The 20,566-nt window shown below is 49.1% G+C and overlaps 1 protein-coding gene across 2 annotated transcripts in view; it reads left to right on the forward strand.

The window, feature by feature from the left end:
* Nucleotides 1-3,747: 3,747 nt before the first annotated feature.
* Nucleotides 3,748-20,566, forward strand: part of ZIM2 (zinc finger imprinted 2) — a 40,791-nt gene continuing 23,972 nt past the window's right edge. For both annotated transcript variants that reach the window (XM_043600098.1, XM_043600100.1), the window contains exons 1-4: nucleotides 3,748-4,795; nucleotides 15,046-15,548; nucleotides 17,723-17,823; nucleotides 19,673-19,799. In XM_043600098.1, the coding sequence (XP_043456033.1) occupies nucleotides 15,149-15,548; nucleotides 17,723-17,823; nucleotides 19,673-19,799 (628 nt within the window). In that variant the 5' untranslated portion in view covers nucleotides 3,748-4,795; nucleotides 15,046-15,148. The remainder of the gene's footprint in view (nucleotides 4,796-15,045; nucleotides 15,549-17,722; nucleotides 17,824-19,672; nucleotides 19,800-20,566) is intronic.

The raw sequence follows: 20,566 nt of genomic DNA on the forward strand, positions 1-20,566 counted from the left end.
GGCTCAGAAGGGACCGCCCTTGCTCAGCTCAAGTCTGGGGTGCTAATGGGAGCCTGCCCTGTGGCGGTGGGATCAGGTTCCGGATCTGGATGGGGATGAGGATCTCCTGGCTGGGCCCTGCATGAAGGGCAGCGGAGGCACCCAGCCAGCAGAGCACAGAAACGCCTTGGGGTCCGGGGCTCAAGTGTACTGCCTGGGGGTCCCTGAGATGGGTGTGGGAGGTATGGAGTCGGGCAGAGGACCAGAGAGTCATTCCGACCACCGCTGGCACTTTCCAGGCCATTTCCTAGCTGACAGCCACTCTGAATTGTGTGGCTGCCTCCTGCCACCTGCAGGAGAGAAAACTGGAGGGGACACAGAACAGGGGACCTCACAGAGGAGATGGCTGGGGGACACCCTCCATGCTAGTGAGATGGGGGCAGGGAGGGGGAGGCACAGAGCATCCGTGGGGTTCAACACACTGGAGAGGTCAGTTAGGAGTCAGTGGGGAAGGTTATGTACTTGATGGCCGGTGGGGACGGTGGGGGGGGGGGCATAGGAGAAGGATATTAGGGGAGAGTCCTGAGGGGTATTTGTGGGGGTGGGGTGTAGTAGAGGGGGGAGGATGCAGGTGGGAGTGGGGGTGCGGGCCAAAGTGCGGGTGGTGGGGTTGCTGAATGGAGCTGCTGGGAAGGCTTTGGAGGGCATCTGTGGAGGACGCTTGTGAAGATCAAGGAGGAGAGGGGCACCTGCAAACCAGCCTTGGAGCCTCAAGTGAGTGTGCGTGCCGAGCCCCGTGGGGGCTGGGAGAGAGCCCAGTGTGCACATCCAGGAGGGGTCCCCAGGGTGGAGGGCTGTGGATGGGAGCCATCGTGGGCCCTGGTGTCAGTGAGAGGGCATCTGTGTTTCCTGGAGGGTGACTTGGGAGTATCAGGCCAGTGTCCACTCTGGCGTGTGTCTGCGTGTGTGTGTGTGCCAGAATGCCGCTGAGTGTGTGCACGTGTTACTGCACACGTGTGTGTGTGTGTGTGTGTGTGTGTGTGTGTGTATGTGCCTCCACCAGAGGGTCTCTGTTTGCAGGTGGGCCGCCCAGGCTGAGGGAGAGTGTCAGAGTTGTTGGCAGTAGGCCCGGCAAGGAAGAGGATGTGTCCAGTATGTTAGGGGATCATCCAGCACCTGGGGGGGGGGTCATCTTGCCTCCCACGATTCTGCCTGCGTCCGGCCTCATAGCCCAGCCCGCCCCCCCCATCCCCCACCCCCGACCACGGCGCCAGGCACTGTGCCCCTGCTGCTCCAAAAGCATGAGGTTCCGTGCCAGCCCATCTCTCCTGTCAACTCAGATTGCCTTTCCCTGGACGGCCTGGCCCAGACTCCTGGGCTGGGTTGCTGGGGGAGGTTGCTTTTGTGTTTGGGGGTATGTGTGGTAGGTGTGGGGGTACAGGGTAGGAAGAAGACTTCCCTCCAGCACAGGCCTGTGGACCTGGGCAGGGGTGGGGAGGGCTTTAAGGGGCAGGACGATCAGGTCTTGCTCCAAGGCAGTCTGATGGAGGAGACAGAGGTAATTCGGAAGGCCTGCAGGACTCTTGGACAGGTCTACAGGGGATCAGGGGAGACAGTGGTCGACTTGGAGGGCTGGGGCACAGAATTAATCTGAAGGCGCCTTGAAGTCAGTCTAGAGCCAGGGCCAGGGAGGAGGAGGGGGACGTGGAGCAGCGAGGAGACTTCCAGGAGGCCTTTGTGTGAGAGGGGGTCACTTGTGAGTATGACGCTTCTGAAAACTCACAGATGAGAAGGGCGCTTGCGCACTGGCTCCAGCGCCTCCAGCGAGTCTGTGTGCGCATGCCCGGCTAGGGTGGGGGTTGGGCGCGTGTAGGGTGTGTGCATCCAGGAGGGGACACCTGGGGGGGGTAGGTCCACCCGCAAGGCTCAGCCTGGGTCCTGGGTGTCAGCCAGAGGCGTCTGCGTGTCTGGAGGGTGACTTGGGGTTTGCAAGCTGTGCGTCTGCAGACACCATGTGTCCCCAGGCATGTGCGCATGCGTGTCCATGTTCCCGGAGAGACCTGCAGGCCAGGGTGTGTGCGTGTCTGAGTTTCCCTGCAGTGTGTGTCTGCGGACGTGTGTGTGACGTTATGTCCAGGCGTCCTGGGGTTCGTTTGAAAATGCGTGTGTGTGTGTGTGTGTGTGTGTGTGTGTGTGTGTAAAAGTTTGTGTGTCTGTGCTTCATTGTGCTTTCTTTGGACTTTGTGTCTGCCTCTTTCCGAGTGAGGGTCTGCAAGTCAGTCTTAGGTTGCTAATCGGAGTGTGAAGCCCGCAGGTTGTCTGTGAGGCTCCAGGAATGTGTGTGTTTGCATTGTGTAGGGACCTGACACTACCCCCCCCCACCCCCCCGTTGTGAGCATGAGGATGTGTCTATAGATTTTGTGTGTCTGTGGGATCCACGTGAGTCTCAATGATTCCACGTAAGACTGTGAGCGCCAAGGGGGTGATTGTGGGTTTTCATTGTGTATGCATTGTGTGCAATCTCTGCGTGGTGTGGGGGGAGCCCAGTGCGTCCCTGGGGGTCCCGGTGTGTCTGATCTGATGCTCCTGCAGGGCCCCTCCTGTTCCCCTTCCATTTGGGTGCACGAAGAAGACCCCGAGACTGGGCCAGTGCTTCAGGGCCAGAGAGGAGGAGGTGGGAGAGGCCTCCTGCCCCTCAACCTGTAAACACAATAAAATTGTCGCCAGCACCACAGCGGCCTGTGTCCTGCTCAGGCACTGTTGGAATCACTTTTCTTGGGAGCTAGTGGGGGTGGGGAGTGTCCAAAAGCATGAGGTTCCGTGCCTGCCCGTCTCTCCTGTCAATTTAGATTGCCTTTCCCTGGATGGCCTGGCCCATACTCCCAGGCAGGGCTGGTGGGGGAGGTTGCTTGCGTGTTTGCAGGTATGTGTGGTGGGTGTCGGGGTGGAGGGCAGGAAGGAGACTTACCTCCAGGACAGGCCCTGTTATTGGACACTGTGGGAGGCCTTCCAGAGGCAGGATGGTAGGGCCTTGTTCTAAGGCAGTCTGATGGAGGAGACAGAGGTAATTCGGGAGGCCTCCAGGATGCTGAACAAGTCAATTGGGCATCAGGAGACAGTGGCCAACTTGACAGGCAGAGACAGAGAAGAATGAATTTGGAGGCACCCCAAAGTCAGTCTGGAGCCAGGACCAGGCGGGGGAGGGGGCCGTGGAGTGTCGGGGAGACCCTCAAGAGACCTTTGACAGAGAGGGCTGACTTGTGAGGAGGACAGGACTGAAAACTCACGGATGAGAAGGGCGCTTGCGCACTGGCTCCAGCGCCTCCAGCGAGTCTGTGTGCGCATGCCCGGCTGGGGTGGGGGCTGGGCGCGTGTGGGGTGTGTGCATCCAGGAGGGGACACCTGGCGGGGGGGGGTAGGTCCACCCGCAAGGCTCAGCCTGGGTCCTGGGTGTCAGCCAGAGGCGTCTGCGTGTCTGGAGGGTGACTTGGCATTTGCAAGCTGTGCATCTACAGATGCGTGTGTCCCCCGGCGTGTACGCATACGTGTCCCTGTTCCCGGAGAGACCTGCAGGCCTGGGTGTGTGCGTGTCTCAGAGTTTCCCTTGCAGCGTGTGTCTGTGGACGTGTGTGTGACGTTATGTCCAGGCCTCCTCGGGGTTCGTTTGAAAGTGTGTGTGTGTGTGTGTGTGTGTGTGTGTAAAAGTTTGTGTGTCTGTGCTTCATTGTGCTTTCTTTCGACTTTGTGTCTGCCTGTTTCCGAGTGAGGGTCAGTCTTAGGTTGCTAATCGGAGTGTGAAGCCCGCAGGTTGTCTGTGAGGCTCCAGGAATGTGTGTGTTTGCCATTGTGTAGGGACCTGACACCCCCCCCCCCCCACCGTGTTGTGAGCATGAGGACGCGTCTGTAGATTTTGTGTGTCTGTGGGATCCACGTGAGTCTCAATGATTCCACGTAAGACTGTGAGCGCCAAGGGGGTGATTGTGGGTTTTCATTGTGTATGCATTGTGTGCAATCTCTGCGTGGTGTGGGGGGAGCCCAGTGCGTCCCTGGGGGTCCCGGTGTGTCTGATCTGATGCTCCTGCAGGGCCCCTCCTGTTCCCCTTCCATTTGGGTGCACGAAGAAGACCCCGAGACTGGGCCAGTGCTTCAGGGCCAGAGAGAAGGAGGTGGGAGAGGCCTCCTGCCCCTCAACCTGTAAACACAATAAAATTGTCGCCAGCACCACAGCGGCCTGTGTCCTGCTCAGGCACTGTTGCATCGCTTGTCTTGGGAGCACAGATGGGGCAGTGGGGGCGGGGAGTGTCCCTGAGCCCTGGGAGAGCACGTTCTTTCCCACACTCTTTGTCCTGCACGGGTCTCTGGGCCAGTCCTGAGGGGCCCTGAGCAGGCAAGTGGAGAGGAGCTGAGCAGGGCCGCCCCGCCCCTGCCCAGCGGGAAAGCAGCCGCCAAGTCTGACAGGGCCAGAGGGACAGTCCCAGGCTGGTGAGGCTCAGAAGGGACCTCCTCCGCTCAGCTTAGATCTGGGGTGGTAATCTGGGGCCGGCCAGGTGACAGCAGATCAGGATGGATCTGGATCAGGATGGAGATGGGGATGAGGATCTCACTGCTGAGCCTCTAGGCGCCCAGCCAGCACAGCACAGAAGCGCCTCGGGTCTTGGGGCTCACGTGGGCTCTCTAGGAGCCCCTGAGATGGGTGTGGGAGGCACAGATCCACGCAGAGGACCAGAGAATCATCCCGACCACTGCTGGCACTTTCCAGGCCATTTCCTAGCTGACAACCACTCTGAATTGTGTGACTGCCTCCTGCCACCTGCAGGTGAGAAGACCAGAGGGGACACAACATGGGACCTCACAGAGGAGATGGCTGGAGACACCCTCCATGCCAGTGAGAAGTGGGAGGGGGGGTGGTCAGGGACTGGGTGGGGAATCAAGCGTGTATCTAGTGGGTTCAAGACTCTGGAGAGGTCAGGTAGAAGTCATGGGAAAAAGTTATGGACCTGACGGCCAAGGTGTGAGCATAGGAGGATTTTAGGGGACAGTCCTGAGGGATGTTTTCAGGGGGTGGAGGTGAAGTTGTGGTTGGGGAGGGTGAGGGTCGGGGTGGGGGGTTGTTGATTAGAGCCGGTGTGGAGGATGCCTGTGAAGATCCCAGAGGGGAAAGGCTCCTGCAAACCAGCCTTAGAGCCTCCAGTGAGTGTGCGTGCGGAGCCCTGCAGTGGGTGGGGCTGGGAGAGAGCCCAGTGTGTGCATGGGAGGGGGGGCTCTCCAGGGGGGGAGGCTTGGGTGGGAGCCTGCATGGGCCTTGGTGTCAGTGAGAAGGCGTCCTTGTGCCCTGGAGGGTGACTTGGAGTGGCACCCAGGGGTCATCGTACATCCGATGATCCTGCCTGCGTTCGGCCCCCATAGCCCAGCCCCCTCCCACCCCGGGACTAGGGCGCCAGGCACTGTGCCCCTGCTGCTCCAAAAGCATGAGGTTCTGTGCCTGCCCGTCTCTCTCCTGTCAACTCAGATTGCCTTTCCCTGGACGGCCTGGCCCAGGCTCCTGGGCTGGGCTGCTGGTGGTGGAAGTTGCTTGTGTGTTTGGTGGTATGTGGGTGTGGGGGTGGGAGTGCAGGGGAGGAAGGAGCCGTCCCCTCAGGTCAGGCCTGCAGACCTGGGCGTGGTGGGGAGGTCTTCAAGAGGCAGGAGGGTAGGGCCTTGGGCCAAGGCAGTCTGATGGAGGAGGCACATGTTATTTGGAAGGCCTGAGGGCTCTGTACAGGTCAACTGGGGATCAGGGGAGACAGGGGACGACTTGAAGGGCTGGGACACAGGACAATGAATTTGGAGGCACCCCGAAGTCAGCCTGGGGCCAGGGCTGGGGCGGGGATGGGGCCGGATCCGGTGCGGGGAGCCCCTCAAGAGGCCTTTGATAGAGGTGGGGGGACTTGTGAGGAGGACTCAGTCTGAAAATTCACGGAGGAGAAGGGCGCTTGCGCACTGGCTCCAGCACCTCCAGCGAGTCTGTGTGCGCATGCCCGGCTAGGGTGGGGGCTGAGCGCGTGTGGGGTGTGTGCATCCAGGAGGGGACACCTACGGGTGGGGTAGGTCCACCCCCGAGGCTCAGCCTGGGTCCAGGGTGTCAGCCAGAGGCGTCTGCGTGTCTGGAGGGTGACTTGGGGTTTGCAAGCTGTGCGTCTGCAGATGCATGCGTCCCCGGTCGTGTGCGCATGCGTGTCCATGTTCCCGGAGAGACCTGCAGGCCTGGGCATGTGCGTGTCTGAGTTTCTCTGCAGTGTGTGTCTGCGGACGTGTGTGTGACGTTATTTCCTGGTGTCCTCGGGGTTCATTTCAAAATACGTGGTTTTTTTTTTTTTTTTTTTATGTGTGTGTTTGTGTATCCCTGTCTGTTCTGAGTGTGTGGATGTATTTCTGAACGTGTGTGTTTGTCGATGTGCCCAGAATCTCTATTTTAAAAAGAGCGTTGTTTGGGTAATGGTAGGTTCTCTGTGTGGTCTGAGTGTGTGTGTGGAGTGCCTGAAGGGGTCTCTGTGTATAGGTTGGGAGGTGTGGAGGAATGGCTGGTGGGTTGTAACTGTGTCTTTTTTCCCCCAGCAAAAAGAAATTTTGTCCCCCCCCCCCATATTTTGAGGTGTAATTGATGAATAAAAATTGTACATTTTAAAAGGTACGATGTTTTATATCGGTATATTTCTTTAAATGATAATCAATATCAAGTTAATTAGCACTTCCTTTATCTTAGCAGTTACGTTATTTTTTCGTGCTTTGAATGCTTTACAGTGTGAGCTGCCTCTCTTTCAGCCTGAGGATCATTTTATGACTGATGACTCTGCAGGGCTTAGCCCTACCACCAGCCCACCCCCTGATCAGGAATCCAGGCCCCTGTGTCTCTGCTGCTCTGAAGTATGAAGTTCTGTGATCCTCTGATCTTCCTTTCAACTGTCATATACCTTTTCCTGTAAGTCCTGGCTGAGACTCAGGGGCTGTAGTACATGGGGCAGAGGCACCAGGCAGAGAGCTGACATCTGAAGCCAGGTGAAGCCCCTACCCAGAGGAACAATGATGCAGGGTGGCTGTGATCCAGGAGAGGAGGTGGAGTGAGATGCTTCCTGACTCTCATCCACTAATAATGGTAAAATTGTAGCCAGTACACAAACTGTCTATAGTGGGGTCAGACATTATTTAATCACTTGTTATGTGTTGGGGTTCAGGATAACATACCCTGAATATGACATCTTGGCGTATTGAACCTCAAGGAGTTTGAGAAAAACACCAGAAATAAGGTCACTCTGACATCCTCCACCTTCTTTCCTGAAACGGGTTATAAAACTCTCATGTGAAAGTTTCCCTCCTTATACCAGGAGGAAACGGACATCTTTATCTCTGAAGAAAAAGAGAATGAGAAGAATTCTAACAAACAGGCCTTGCTACAGTTTCCTACAATCCCTCATACTCTTTAAACCGGTCAGATTCCTCCGGGAGTGTCCACTCTTCATCAAACCTAGCATAAAATGCATCTTCCTCATTTTCTCAGGAAGGCTCTCATGTCACAGAAAACTTACATTGAACTGGTGAACTTTTCTCCTGTTAATTGTCAGACCCAGCTGGGATCCTAAGAGGGTTGAGGAAAACTTTTTAATCATATGTAATCCTTACATTTAATAACTTAGTATCCTTCCTCCCACCCCCCACCCCACCCTCGCCCTCACGGAGGGGGTAAACTGAAGCTCAGACAGTTTGCATAATTCTGGAATCATTGGTGTCCAGATAAGACACACGGGAACACTTCTGGGGGATCCCCCACATGGGGAATTTGTGTGTTCTGACTTTGTGGGTTTTACTCTGCCAGGATGTGGTTATGTGTATCTTATGTTTCCTTCTAGGAGTTTTATAGTTTTGATTTTACACTTAGGTCTGTGATCCATTTTGAGTTATTTTTTGTGAAGGGAATAAGGTCAGTGTCTAGGTTCATTTTTGTGTGTGTATGGATATCTGTTCCAGCACCGTTTGTGGAAAAGGCTGTCTTTTCTCTGTTGCTCTGCCTTTGCTCCTTTGTTAAAGATCAGATTTATGTGAGTCTGTGTCTGGGCTCTCTGTTCTGTTCCATCGATGGCTTGGTCTATTGTTTCATCAGTACACACTATCTTGATTACTTTAGCTTTAGAGTGTTGACCTTAAAAAATAAAACAGTTCATTTACTGTCTGAAAAGGTCTTTCATAATTGGGAAGAGCAGAGAATAGCAGTTCGGGCCAAGCGAGCTGCTGCAAAAAGCATAGCCTAGTCCGACAGACAAAGGAGAGGAACTTCTTTTTATGGAGAAGGAGGAAGTTGGGAGGGGTTGTTCTGAATGAAAGTCCGTTGGATAAAAAGCAGGGGTTCAGGGTGGTGATGGTTTGTCACTGGCTGAGTTGCAGGGGTGGTCAGTATCTTGTGGGAGATGCAGTGTCCATCTTTCCCTGTGGGAGCCTGGAATTGATGATTCTTCCCTGTGCCGCATTCTTCTCATGGAGTGTGTAATCCACAATTCTTGATTTAGAGTGAGAGCTCCCCCTTCTGGTCTGCTAACTTCATTTTAGTGAGGTTTCCCTTTATTAAATTTTCTCACAAGTAAGTCTTGAAAGTCCAGTAGTGTCAAGTGCTGAAGTCCTTAGACACTGTTTTTCTCTTTCAATATCGTATTGGCCATTCTGGGTCTTTTTGCCTCTCCTATAAACTTGAGAGTCAGTTTCTTGATATCCACAGAATCAATGAGGGTTCCAAAATAATCCCAGACTCCTCAGTTCAGGGGTCCTTGGTTCCTCTGGGCCTGTGCTCCCCTATCTGTGAGATGCAGCCTGGCCATTCTGGGCCTTTCTGGGCAAGGTGGGGCTCTGTCTCAGCCTTGGTTCATCCAGGGCTTCCTTCTGTCACCTGAGCTGAGCCCCTGGACAGACACGCTCACAAAGGGTAGTGGGGGTCTAAAATGCAATAGTGTTGATGGAAGGCAACTTAGAAACCTTTCTCAAAATGACACAGACATGGGGTGCCTGGCTGGCTGGCTCAGTCGGTGCAGCGTGCAACTCTTGATCTTGGGGTTGTCAGTCGAGCCCTATGTTGGGTGTAGAAATTACTTAAAATCTTAGAAAAATAAGAGACATGTACATGTTTTGCTTCAGCAACCCCGTGTTAGGGAATTTATCTTACCTGTAGATTTACACACCAGCACAATTGTTGAAGGTCAAGAGTATGCCCTCAACACTAGTCGCAGGAGAAAGTACTGAAAACTCAACTGTGAGGAACTAGTTAAATAACTGAAGTCAAAACCATACAAGATCACCCAAACAGCTATTCAAACACAGTGAGGGGCACCTGGGTGGCCCAGTCGGTTAAGTGTCCATCCGACCTCAGCTCAGATCATCATCTCGCAGTTCGTGAGTTTGAGCCCTGCGTCAGGCTCTGTGCTGACAGCTCGGAGCCTGGAGCCTGCTTCGGATTCTGTGTCTACCTCTCTCTGTCCCTCACCAGCTCGTGTTCTGTCTCTCTCTGTCTTGAAAATAAATAAACATTAAAAAATTAAAAACCAAAACCAGTGAGCAATCTCTCTTTGTACTGATATGAAAAGCTCTGCAAGGCATACTGGTAAGTGAAAAGAAATAAGGGCACAGAACAATGGGTCAAGTGTGCCATCTTTTGTCTAAAAAAGGGAGGAAATGAGAGTACGAGTACTTACACAAACCTAAAAATATGTCTTATATTTATGAAAATGTATATGTATAATAGTGAACCTATGTATTGTAACAATATAGATTATATAGTTACATATTTCCATTACATATCATTTTACATATGTAAATAATATATATTATACAAGAAATATTTGTACTATATAATATTTAATTTTTATATATTTATAAAAATATTTCATATTTTAAAATACATTCACTAATATTATTGATACATGCATATGTACAGGAATATATACTCTAGTACAGATATATGTATGATCACACATACAGATATATGTATGATCATATGTGCTTATATGCATGTGTGGAAGATATGTATATACACACACACAGCATGCATAAAGAAATGTGGAAGGACACAAACTAATCGCAGTGGTTACCACATGTTTCATGGGCATAAAAAATTGGCGGGTGGTGTGATGAAGTTTTGGGGTGATGGTGGGGGCTTGGGAGCTGACAGCCAAGAAATAATTCTTGAAGACGTCTTTGGTGCAAAAAGGTGATTTTATTAACGCACTGGGACAGGACCCATGGGCAGGAAGAGCTGCACTGGGGTTGTGAGGGGTAACTCATTATATATCCTCAGGTTGGGAGGGGGTTAGGGATAGCGTTGTCTCTAAGGAATTTTGGAAGCAAGGTTTCCAGGACCTTGAGGGGCTAGCTACTGTTAGGAAAACACCATTTATTACCCTTTAGTAAAACCGCAGTCATGGGACCCTTTGGATATATATCAGCGGCCATAAGCTTGGAGTATGATTGCCCACATATATCTCAGGGGAGTTGAGACAAAGGAAGTTTCCAAAGGAATTTTTTTTATGTGAAAGTAGACTTACAGGATCCTGGGGCACCTGTGTGGCTTAGTTGGTTAGGAGGTCAACTCTTGATTTCAGCTCAGGTCATGATCTCAGTTCATGAGTTGAAACCCCGCATGGGGCTCTGTGCTGACAGTGCAGAGCCTGCTTGGGATTCTCTCCCTCTCTCCCTTCCCTCCTCTCTCTGCATCTCAAAATAAATGAATAAACTTTAAAAATAAAATAAAATAAAATAAAATAAAATAAAATAAAATAAAATAAAATAAAATAAGTAGACTTACAGGATCCTGTGGGGTCGGGGTGGGGGTGTCAGAGTAACGTTAAGCCAAGATTCTCTTTTGTCCCTAGCAAAGTGTCATCATCGAGGCAGCTGAGCTCCTAGAGGGAGGCCACTGTGCCAGTTTCAAGGACTTGTCTATGGGCTGTAGGCAGTAAGGGAATTTAATTTTTCATTTGCCTTAGTTTTCCATATCACCACGGCAAGCACTTAAATCCCTTTCCCCTGTTCTTGGGCAGCCAGGAATGTCCAAGGAATATCACACATATCCCACTTTGGGGGGTGGGGGTGCTGCTGGCCTGTACTCTGCCCTCACCTTGCCCCACACTCCCTCATCATGGGGCACACACTGGAAGGGGAGGAAGACTTTTCACCTCATACTGTTGGTTTACCTAAAAATCTGCAAACCATATATTAACGAACCAAAAAGCCAAGGAAAGCACCTTAAGTACTCAGGCGACCCTGGTGCCACTTCCTTCTTCCCCTTCCCCCATCTCTGTCATGTGTGTCCTCCCGCGCCCCCCAGCGGAACGAGCGAGGAGCGGCCTGGATTTTGAGGTGCATCGCTCCGCAGGCCCCACAGAGCGCACGCGCAGACGCTGCAGGGCGCATGCGCCGCAGCGTAGGCGCCAAATCTGAGCGCGAGCTGTTCAGTCAGTCAGGCGAGGCTCCAGGCAGGCAAGGTGAGCGTGAGCGGGCGTCGGGGCCAGCGTGTGAGTGGCGCGCGGGCAGCCCGGGACGGGACAGGGAGGGGGACGTGATTGGAGGAGACGCGAGGGCGAGGAGCGAGCACCCGAGGGCGCGAGAAGCCCCGGGGCTGGTGGCGCAGGCCTCCCTGAGGTGCGACGCCACAGTGGGACTGAACCCGCGCCCAGCGCAGCTGTGCCTGGGGAGGAGGAAGTGGGGTGAGTGGAGCCTCCGTGTAGGGTGACGGGAAGTAGCCCTCGTGGGGAAGGGCCTGGGTGGGACATGGGGTCTGAGGAGACCAGGGAGCTGAGGGACACCGCCGCACTGGCGTGGCCTCTCCTCTCTGCGCATTTGTGACCTCAGTTGTCTGGCCTCTGGTGACTGCCCTCCTAGCCCTCAGGCTAAAGTCCTCCCTCAGCCTGCCGGCCCCACCCCCATTCACAGACCCCGCCCCTCCAGACTTCGACATGCCCCTCCCGGCCCAGACCCCAGCGCCCTCCCCCACCAGACCCCAGGACGTGCCCCTCCAGCCCAGGGCCCGCCCCAGCCACAGGTCCTTCCATGCCCGACCTCAGGCCCCACCCCTTGGCTGAAACCCCGCCCCCACTCAAGGCTCCGCCCCAAACAACAGGGCACGCCCCTCTCGGGCCAGGCCCCGCCCATAGGCCGCAAGACACGCCCCTCCCGGCCCCCGGCCCCTTTCACCCCCCCCACCCCCCCCCCCCCCACTCCTTCCCGGCCTCGATCCATGCCAGGCCCTAGCCCCCAACTCTGACTTTCCTCTCCGGGATCAGGGCCATGTCTCTCTGCTCTTAGACCCAGGGCGGGTCTGAAGACAGGGCATCTTCTCCCCCTCCCTCAGCTCTACGCTCCTCCCTCTCAGTGCTCCCCTCTACCTCAGTTCCACCAGTCCTGTCTGTCTCTCCTCCCTGCCCTGGTCATGCCCCTCTTTTCCCAGCCTGTGACTCCCCCGCCTCACATCTGCTCCTTCTCTTTATCTTGTCCCACTCCGTCTTCGGCTCTGCCCTGCTCCCTGACTGCCTTGATTTACTCCCTCTCTCTTGCCTCGGTGCCTCTCTTCCATTCGTTCCCTTCAGTCCTTGCTTTCTCCTCCCACCAAGACCTCTCCCCACTCGGGATCTCTCCGGACACTCATCCCTGCTTCTCGGAAAGCTCTTCCCCACTCTGAAATCAAGAGACTCTTTTTTTTTTTTTTTTAAGTATTTTTAACATGTTAAATAGGGACTTTTTTTAGCCCCCCCCCCCCTTTTTAAAAAATATTTAACACCTTAGCTGCTTTTGTCACTACTTTTTAACATGATTTCCCTCATGTTTCCCGGAGTGCAATTATGAATTATTTAGAAAATAATTAAAATAAGAGGGGTGACATCCCTAAATGTTGATGTATAACCCAAATTAACAGCTTTCAGTAGTCAAGAAGAAGGAAAATAAATTATACATTTTTTTCAAGAGGTTCCCAAACTCCCCCAAACAAATGAACAAACAAAAAATGATAAAACTCTAAAAAAGGAGTAAGAAAATAATGAAAATAAATAAAAATACATGAGAAAACAAAAATAATAGCCTTGGAGCTAGCAGGTGGTACTTGGGGTGAAAAAGAGAAAGTGGCAATAAAGAACAAACAATAGAAATTTAAAAACCTAGGAATAAAGCAGCATCACTGATTAGTAAAGGATAAAGTTGCATACTTAAGGGATTTAATATTCTGAGAATACTATGTGCAATCATGTATTAGTATACTTCAATTTCAAGCAAATGGATGGTTTTTCTGAAAAAGATGTTTTCAAACTTGGGTTCAAAAAGTGGAAAGCCCAAATAGACCAATGGCCATGGAAAAGAACTGAAATAAATTGTGAAACAATTGATTGACATTAGAGAGCTTTCTGTGCAGATGATTATAGTGGTATTAAGAGTTAAAACATAAAGGTTGAGTAAAAGAGTGTTGGGAAGAAATAGAAGGTGCCAAAACTATGAAGTAATTGGTTAGAACTTGGATGGTATGGATGTAGGAATAAGATAAGGCTGAAATCCAAAATATAAAAATTTAAGGGAAGGAGAGTTAAGAATTTATGAAGAATGGAGGGATGCTGAAGGTGCCCTCTGAGGAGGCAGGCCCATGAACTTTCTTTCAGTACTTGAGTCCTGGAGGCCTTGACCCTTCAAGGTCATAGTTTCCCTTTGTGGGCCAGGAGGAAGAATTGTTACACCCTACTCGCCTTGAACCTGGCTAGTGTAGGGAGGCAGGCTAGGCTGGTGTGATCCCACACTCATTTCTAGTAATCCTTTCTTAGGGTCCTTCCCTGGGCTGCACACCTGGAAGTTCAATTCAGGGTGGGACGTCACACATCCCAAGAAGGAAGGGGGACAGGGGCGCCTGGGTGGCTCAGTTCGTTAAGCATCTGATTCTTGGTTTCAGCTCAGGTTGTGATCTCCTGGTTCTTGGGTTCAAGCCCCCTGTTGGGCTCTTTGGGGACAGCAGGGAGCCTGCTTGGGATTCTCTCTCCCTGCCCTCCCCCCTGCTTATGCATGCACACGCGCCCTCTCTGCCCCTCTCAAAATAAATAAATAAACATTTTTTTTTTTAAAGCAAGAAGGAGGATAGCGAATTTTTATTTGTAGTGGCAGGAAAATTTTTAGGAAAAAAAAATACTTTTCATACTTTACTCCAGACTGGATTTTGACCAAAGAATTAAAATGAAATGTTTAATTGTCTCCTGTAAAACACTTACTATTGTCTGATTCTTTTCAATGAGAACATCCTGGAAGGTGTGTTGTGATAGCTCCTTGTGGTTTTGATTCCTGTTTCTCTGATGACTAATGCAGTTGAGCCCCATTTCGTGTCTGTTCGGCCATTTAGCTATCTTGCACAATACCTGCTTATATCTTTTAACTTTTTTTGCTCTTATTTGCCTTTTTCTAACTGATTTAATATTTTGCAAATGAATCCAGTTGTTTGTAGGGTATACATATCATAAGGCTGATTCCTAGGGCGCCTGGGTGGATCAGTCGGTTAAGCGTCTGGCTTCGGCTCAGGTCATGATCTCATGGTTTGTAAGTTCGAGCTCCATGTTGGGCTCTGTGCTGACAGCTCAGAGCCTGGAGCCTGCTTTGGATTTTGTGTCCCCCCCTCTCTCTGCCCCTCCCGTGCTCATGCTCTGTCTCTCTCATTCTCTCAATAATAAATAAATGTTTAAAAAAATTTAGAAAGGCTGTTTCCTTATTTTGTATAATACACAGTCATTTATTTTTGAAGTGAAGTTCTTCTGTGGATCAAATTAATACAGTTCATTGTGTTTTGAGGTTCAAGTCTCTTTTCCCTTCAGTGCCATTTCTGAGATATTTCTAGCCTGTGCCCATGAATTTTGTAGACCTGGGGAGGGGACTGAAGTAACATCATATCTGGAGATGTGAAAATTTCTGTAAATGTGTAGTTAGGCATTTGTGTGAAATGTGGTAACTCCTTTTGTTTCAAATCACCTGTACCCCACTGTCCAGTCCCAACTGTGCAGGCCATTTGTGAGTCTCTCTACATGATTTCTGCAGGTCCTGGGTTTCCGTATCCTGTTTTCATCCGCTACAATTCCACCCACCATCTTCCACACCAGTGTGTTCTGTAGCAGCCTGCCTTTTAGAGTATCTCCATCCTATGAAGGGCCAAGCTGTAAAGATGGTGCACATGACAGACGTTTTGGCTATCTTGAAGAATCCCCAGCTCTTCCACCTACATGATCAAGAAGAGAATCCAGAAACCATCCCCATAAGAAGTCCAGGGGCTCTGAAAGCTTCTCATCAAACATTTAGGCATTTTCAGTATCTTCCAGTGACTGGGCCTCACCCAGCTGCGAGCCAAATCCAGGAGCTCTGCCGGCAATGGCTGCAGCCCGAGACCCACACCAAGCAGCAGATGATGGAACGACTGGTGCTGGAACAGTTTCTGAGCACCCTACCGGAGGAGGTGCAGACCTGGGTGAGGTCAAAGCAGCCTAAGAACAGCAAGGAGGCAGGAGCCCTGGTGGCTGGCTTGATCCAAGCATGTGGGGAGAAAGGTGAGAGAGGAAGGAAGCAACTGTCATTTCCACTTATTGAACATCCCCTGTGTGCATGGCATGTAAAAGGAGATGAATAAAAACTTGTCAGGGGCTCCTGGGCAGCTCAGTCGGTTAAGTGTCTGACTCCTGGCTTCAGCTCAGGTCATGATCTCACAGTTCATGGGTTCATGCCCCACATTGGGCTCTGCACTAATGTGGAGCCTGCTTGGGTTTCTGTCTCTCCCTCGCTCTCTCTCTGCCCCTCCCCTACTTATGTGCGTACTCTCTAGCAAAATACATTTAAAAATTTGTCAAAAGAATAAGTGAATGAATTTTATAATCCAGTCTAATCTGCCTCATAGGAGATGGAAGAAATTTGGGGCTTGACTTTTGCTTTTAATATTTACTATTTCTTGGGGTGCCTGGGTGGCTTAGGCCGTTAAGTGTTGGACTTCACCTCACCACGAGGTCATGATCTCGTGGTTTATGAGTTTGAGCCCCACTTCAGGCTCTGTGCTGACAGCTGGGAGCCTGGAGCCTGCTTCAGATTCTGTGTCTCCTCTCTCTGTCCCTCTCCCACTTGTGCTCTGTCTCTCTCTATCAAAAATAAATAAATGTAAAAAAAGTTTTTAATATTTACTATTTCTCTGAGAGTATACCTTCTCTCCAGCTTTGTTGTCCCCTGCTCCATTTATTATCCAGCCTAAACTTTAGTACCAACACAAAACAAAACAATACACACAACCAGAAAAATGAGGGTATAAAATGTGAGATAAACAAGGCCTGGAAGTATAACCTCTACCAAAATGTGGGCTCTTGGAAACTCAAGTTACCAGATTGGGATTTTAATAGTGAAAGAAGGGTATTTTAATAGTGAAAGAAAAAAGTCATTTATTCCTCATAGTCCTTTGAACAAAAATGATACTAAAAACAAAGTATTGTTTAGGAGCATTATATAGAGAGAGGGGGAGAGAGAGATGGATAGGGGGAGAGATAGAGGCACACAAAGGAACAAAAAATATGAATATAAGACTACAGTTACCTCTGGAGAAAAGGCTGGGTTGTGGACAGGAAAAAGCACACGAGTAGGTGTAAGTTATTGGGAATGTTCTAGATTGGGGGTTGGGTAGTGAATTCACAGGCATTAATTGTAAATGTAAATGTAAATTAATTGTAAATGACTTGTAAATGAATACATTTAAAATAAGTAGGGTCATGCGTGGTTTAGTACGGATATCGTGAATTAAGGATCGTTACTCACCCAATTCTGTGCACCTTCATCCCTTGAAAGAATTTGGAAGATGGTAGTAGTGAACACGTTGGATACTTCCAATGTACTACATCCTAGGTGTTTTATACATAACTAATTTATTTACTTCTCTTAATAGCTCTTTAGATAGTTATTACCTTATTTTGTACAGGAGACAGAGGCACAAAGAGGTTGCATAACTTGCCCACAATTGTACCTGGCAGTCAAGATTCCTATCCCGCAGCTGGCTGCAGCATCTATACTCCAGCCATGGTGTTATACTGCCTCCGGCGGACATAGGGGATATTGCCCCAGAAGTTAAAAAGTTGGCCAAAGGGCCAGAGCTATTAACAAATGGAGCTCGAATTCAGGGAAAAGGAAAGAAAGCTCCCTAGGATATGAGGAAGAAACAACAGATTGATGAAAGGTGCACTTGGGAAGAGACTACAGGCAGGGCAGGCCTTCAAGGTGCAGGTTTCTGTGGGGAATGTGGTGGCCGTCTTCTAGATCAGTGAATGAAAAAGATGTAGGAAAAGCTTGAAGAGCTGCCACTTTAACATGCTTTGTGTGTGTGTTGTACATGTAATGCTTAATCCTTATAAGATCCCTTCTGAGCATAGGTATTATTATTTTCATCTTACAGTTGAGAAACTGAACAGTGAGGCTGGGAACCACTGGTAAACAGGGAACTTGCACTTTATGTGGAAGGCAGTGGGGAGTCATTGAAGGATTTAGAGCTGGGAAACGCCCAGAGCTCTTTTTTGGAATTTGCTATATTGAGAGGAGGAAAGATTTCTCTGGTTTTTCTCTTACAGGAAGTCCAGGACTGCTGCTGTCTTCCATGGCAGGGGCGGGGTTGATGTGGGGTGGCAAGCCACTGTCTGTGTCTGTGGGTGCTGCCAGACTGAACTCAGTTCCGTGGTCATTCCTTTCTCCCTTCAAGGTTTCCTTGCTCAGGACTTTGTCCTTGCCGAAAAGAGGAACACCAAAAAACAAAAGAAGGACACAGAGATGTCTGAAAACCCCTTATCTGCTGGACCCCAGGTGAGTCAGTCTTTCTTCTGACTTCGTTCTCCAAATGGGGATCTCACCTTCCTGATTTCCAGACCTTCCCTTTCCAGTTAAACCACATTCTCACTTTCTGTAAGTCTTTATATAAGTATCACCTAAGTGAGCCTTTCCCTGGCTGCCCTGTTTAAAATTTGTTCCTGACTATATTCTTCTCTGCTTTATTTTTCTCTGTTGTTCTTAATCACCATCCCAGATACATTTGACATTTTCCCTCTTTTTCTATTTCTTGCATTAATTGTTTTGTTTGTTTGTTTTCTTAGTATTCCAGTTTATGCCCAGTGTTGGCTTATTCAAAACAACCCTCATGTGGTTTGCACTGTTATGCTCCTTTATATTTGAAACAAATGGCAGCTAATATAGGGACATAGTACTGTTGAGAGGTTTTATTTTTTTCAAAAATACTCTCCTTAATGTTCATGTTAAATCATATTTTGAAACCTAAATGATAATTAATGGAATTAATGAATTTATGAATTCATAAATAATGAAATTAATAAAATCAATACACTGCGTTTCCTTTAGAACCAGAAAAAAGCCTCATGGGGGTTGGCGATTAGGAAGAAATAGTCTAAAAAGATTCCTTGAGGGGAGAGACAAGGAAAAAAAGTTTGAGAAACACTGCTCTAGAAGATCTGCTCCTGTGAGTGGCCCTCTGTCCCTACAGTGTCCATCTAAGGAGCAGCTGTGCTCAGCTTCAGTGGGTGGTGCCATGTGAGAATGTGGGCTCAGGTCTCTGGTCTTCCGACTTCTGGTTTTAAAACTCCAGTTAATAATATTAAATCTACAATTTTTTTGGTGTTGGCAGTTAATATGAATTTTAAATATTTAAAATAATAAAAAATCATAATAAAAGCCAGATAAACCCCTCTGTAGTTGCTGGGCAGCCAGTACATGACTTCTAGTTTAAATCAGTTGTTCATTGATCTGCATAATGTTTTCCTGAAAACACAAGAGATGTGTATTAATAAAGTGTGTATCATATTCTCATGTAGTCTTCTAGTATGCACTTTTTAACCTTAGGTTATCAAGATGGTTGTGTGTAACTGTGGTTAACTGGTTTGCATTGCTGGAATATTATTCCATTCTGTGACTCTACCATTTCTTCTACTCTAAACGGATATATGGGTTGTTTCCAGGTTTTGGATGTTACAAACAGCACTATTAAGAATATCTGTCTCCAAATACACATGAACAAATATACCTAGGAATAGAATTTCTGGGTCCAGAGTAGTTTACCAATTTACATTTCCTTTAGCATCTAGCAAGAGGTCCCATGGGTCCACATACTAGATAACATTTGGTATTGTCAGACTTACTAAGTTTTGTCAGTTGCATGGATATAAATGGTACTTTGTTGTTTTTATTTGCATTTCTCTGTTAATATGATTGAATATCTATGAGCTCTTTGGGTTTTACAGATGAGTCACAGAGGCTTCAGTACCCACACTCACAAAGATGATAAGAACCAGAGCCAGGACTTAAACTTAAGTCTCTGATTCCTGAGGCTGAGGTATACTGCTCAGCTTCCAGTTACTCATATTCATTATTTGTTTATTAGGTGGCTTAAAAGGATCTTCTTCCTCCAATCCAAACTTGTAGTAGTTAGCAGCAGGAACTGTCTTAGAAATTTTCCCTCTTTCCTTGTACTTCAGGACAGAAGGGTACCTTACTAAGTCCCTACACCCTGTGGATTACAACACTTGGGTTAGAAGCTTTCTGCCGGTCTGAATGCTTTATGTTCAGTCCTCTCTCATCAGACTTCTCTCCCCCCTTAGGGTAATCTCTGGATGTTGATCATTTAGAATTGTTTCTGGTATTTTAGGAGTTGGTGACTTTCCAGGATGTGGCTGTGGACTTCAGCCTGGAGGAACTGACCTACCTTAGTGCTGCTCAGAGGAATCTCTACCGGGAGGTGATGCTGGAGAATTACAGGAACCTGGTCTCCTTAGGTAAGGCCGTCTTCTCCATGGAACTTGGTTTCTGTCTGATAAGGCAGTGGTTCTCACCTCTTTCCTCTCCTCACGTCAGGAATGTCTGTAACGGTGATTCACCACGTCTGAATCTCAACCCAGACCAGAGACAGTATTGTAATATCAAATTCAGTTACTCATCATAGAGGTAACATTGAGTACTTAATATGTGTTATCAGGCACTAGTCTAAGCACTGCACCTGTCCTAACTCCTTTATTCCTCATATTAGTTCCGTGAGGGGGAGATATATTTCTTGTTATTTTTATTATTTTTTTTAAAATTTTTTTTTCAACGTTTATTTATTTTTTTGGGACAGAGAGAGACAGAGCATGAACGGGGGAGGGGCAGAGAGAGAGGGAGACACAGAATCGGAAACAGGCTCCAGGCTCCGAGCCATCAGCCCAGAGCCCGACGCGGGGCTCGAACTCACGGACCGCGAGATCGTGACCTGGCTGAAGTCGGACGCTTAACCGACTGCTCCACCCAGGCGCCCCTTGTTATTTTTATTATTACTGCCACTTTACATATGAGGAAACTGTCTTGGGAAAGTTAAATTACTTGTCTAAAACCACACAGCTATTAAGTGGCTGACTGGGGTGTGACCCTAAGCGGTTCAGCCCCAGGATCTGTTCCCTGAAATTAAATGGTTGTACTGCCAGACAGGGGTTTGCTTCATCAGGTCTTGGTGCAGTAGAAGGCTCATGGTGATTTTTAAAAAAATTTTTTTAATGTTTATTTATTTTCG

The sequence above is a fragment of the Prionailurus bengalensis genome, chromosome E2, assembly GCF_016509475.1.
Source record: "Prionailurus bengalensis isolate Pbe53 chromosome E2, Fcat_Pben_1.1_paternal_pri, whole genome shotgun sequence".
Taxonomy (NCBI): Eukaryota; Metazoa; Chordata; class Mammalia; order Carnivora; family Felidae; genus Prionailurus; species Prionailurus bengalensis.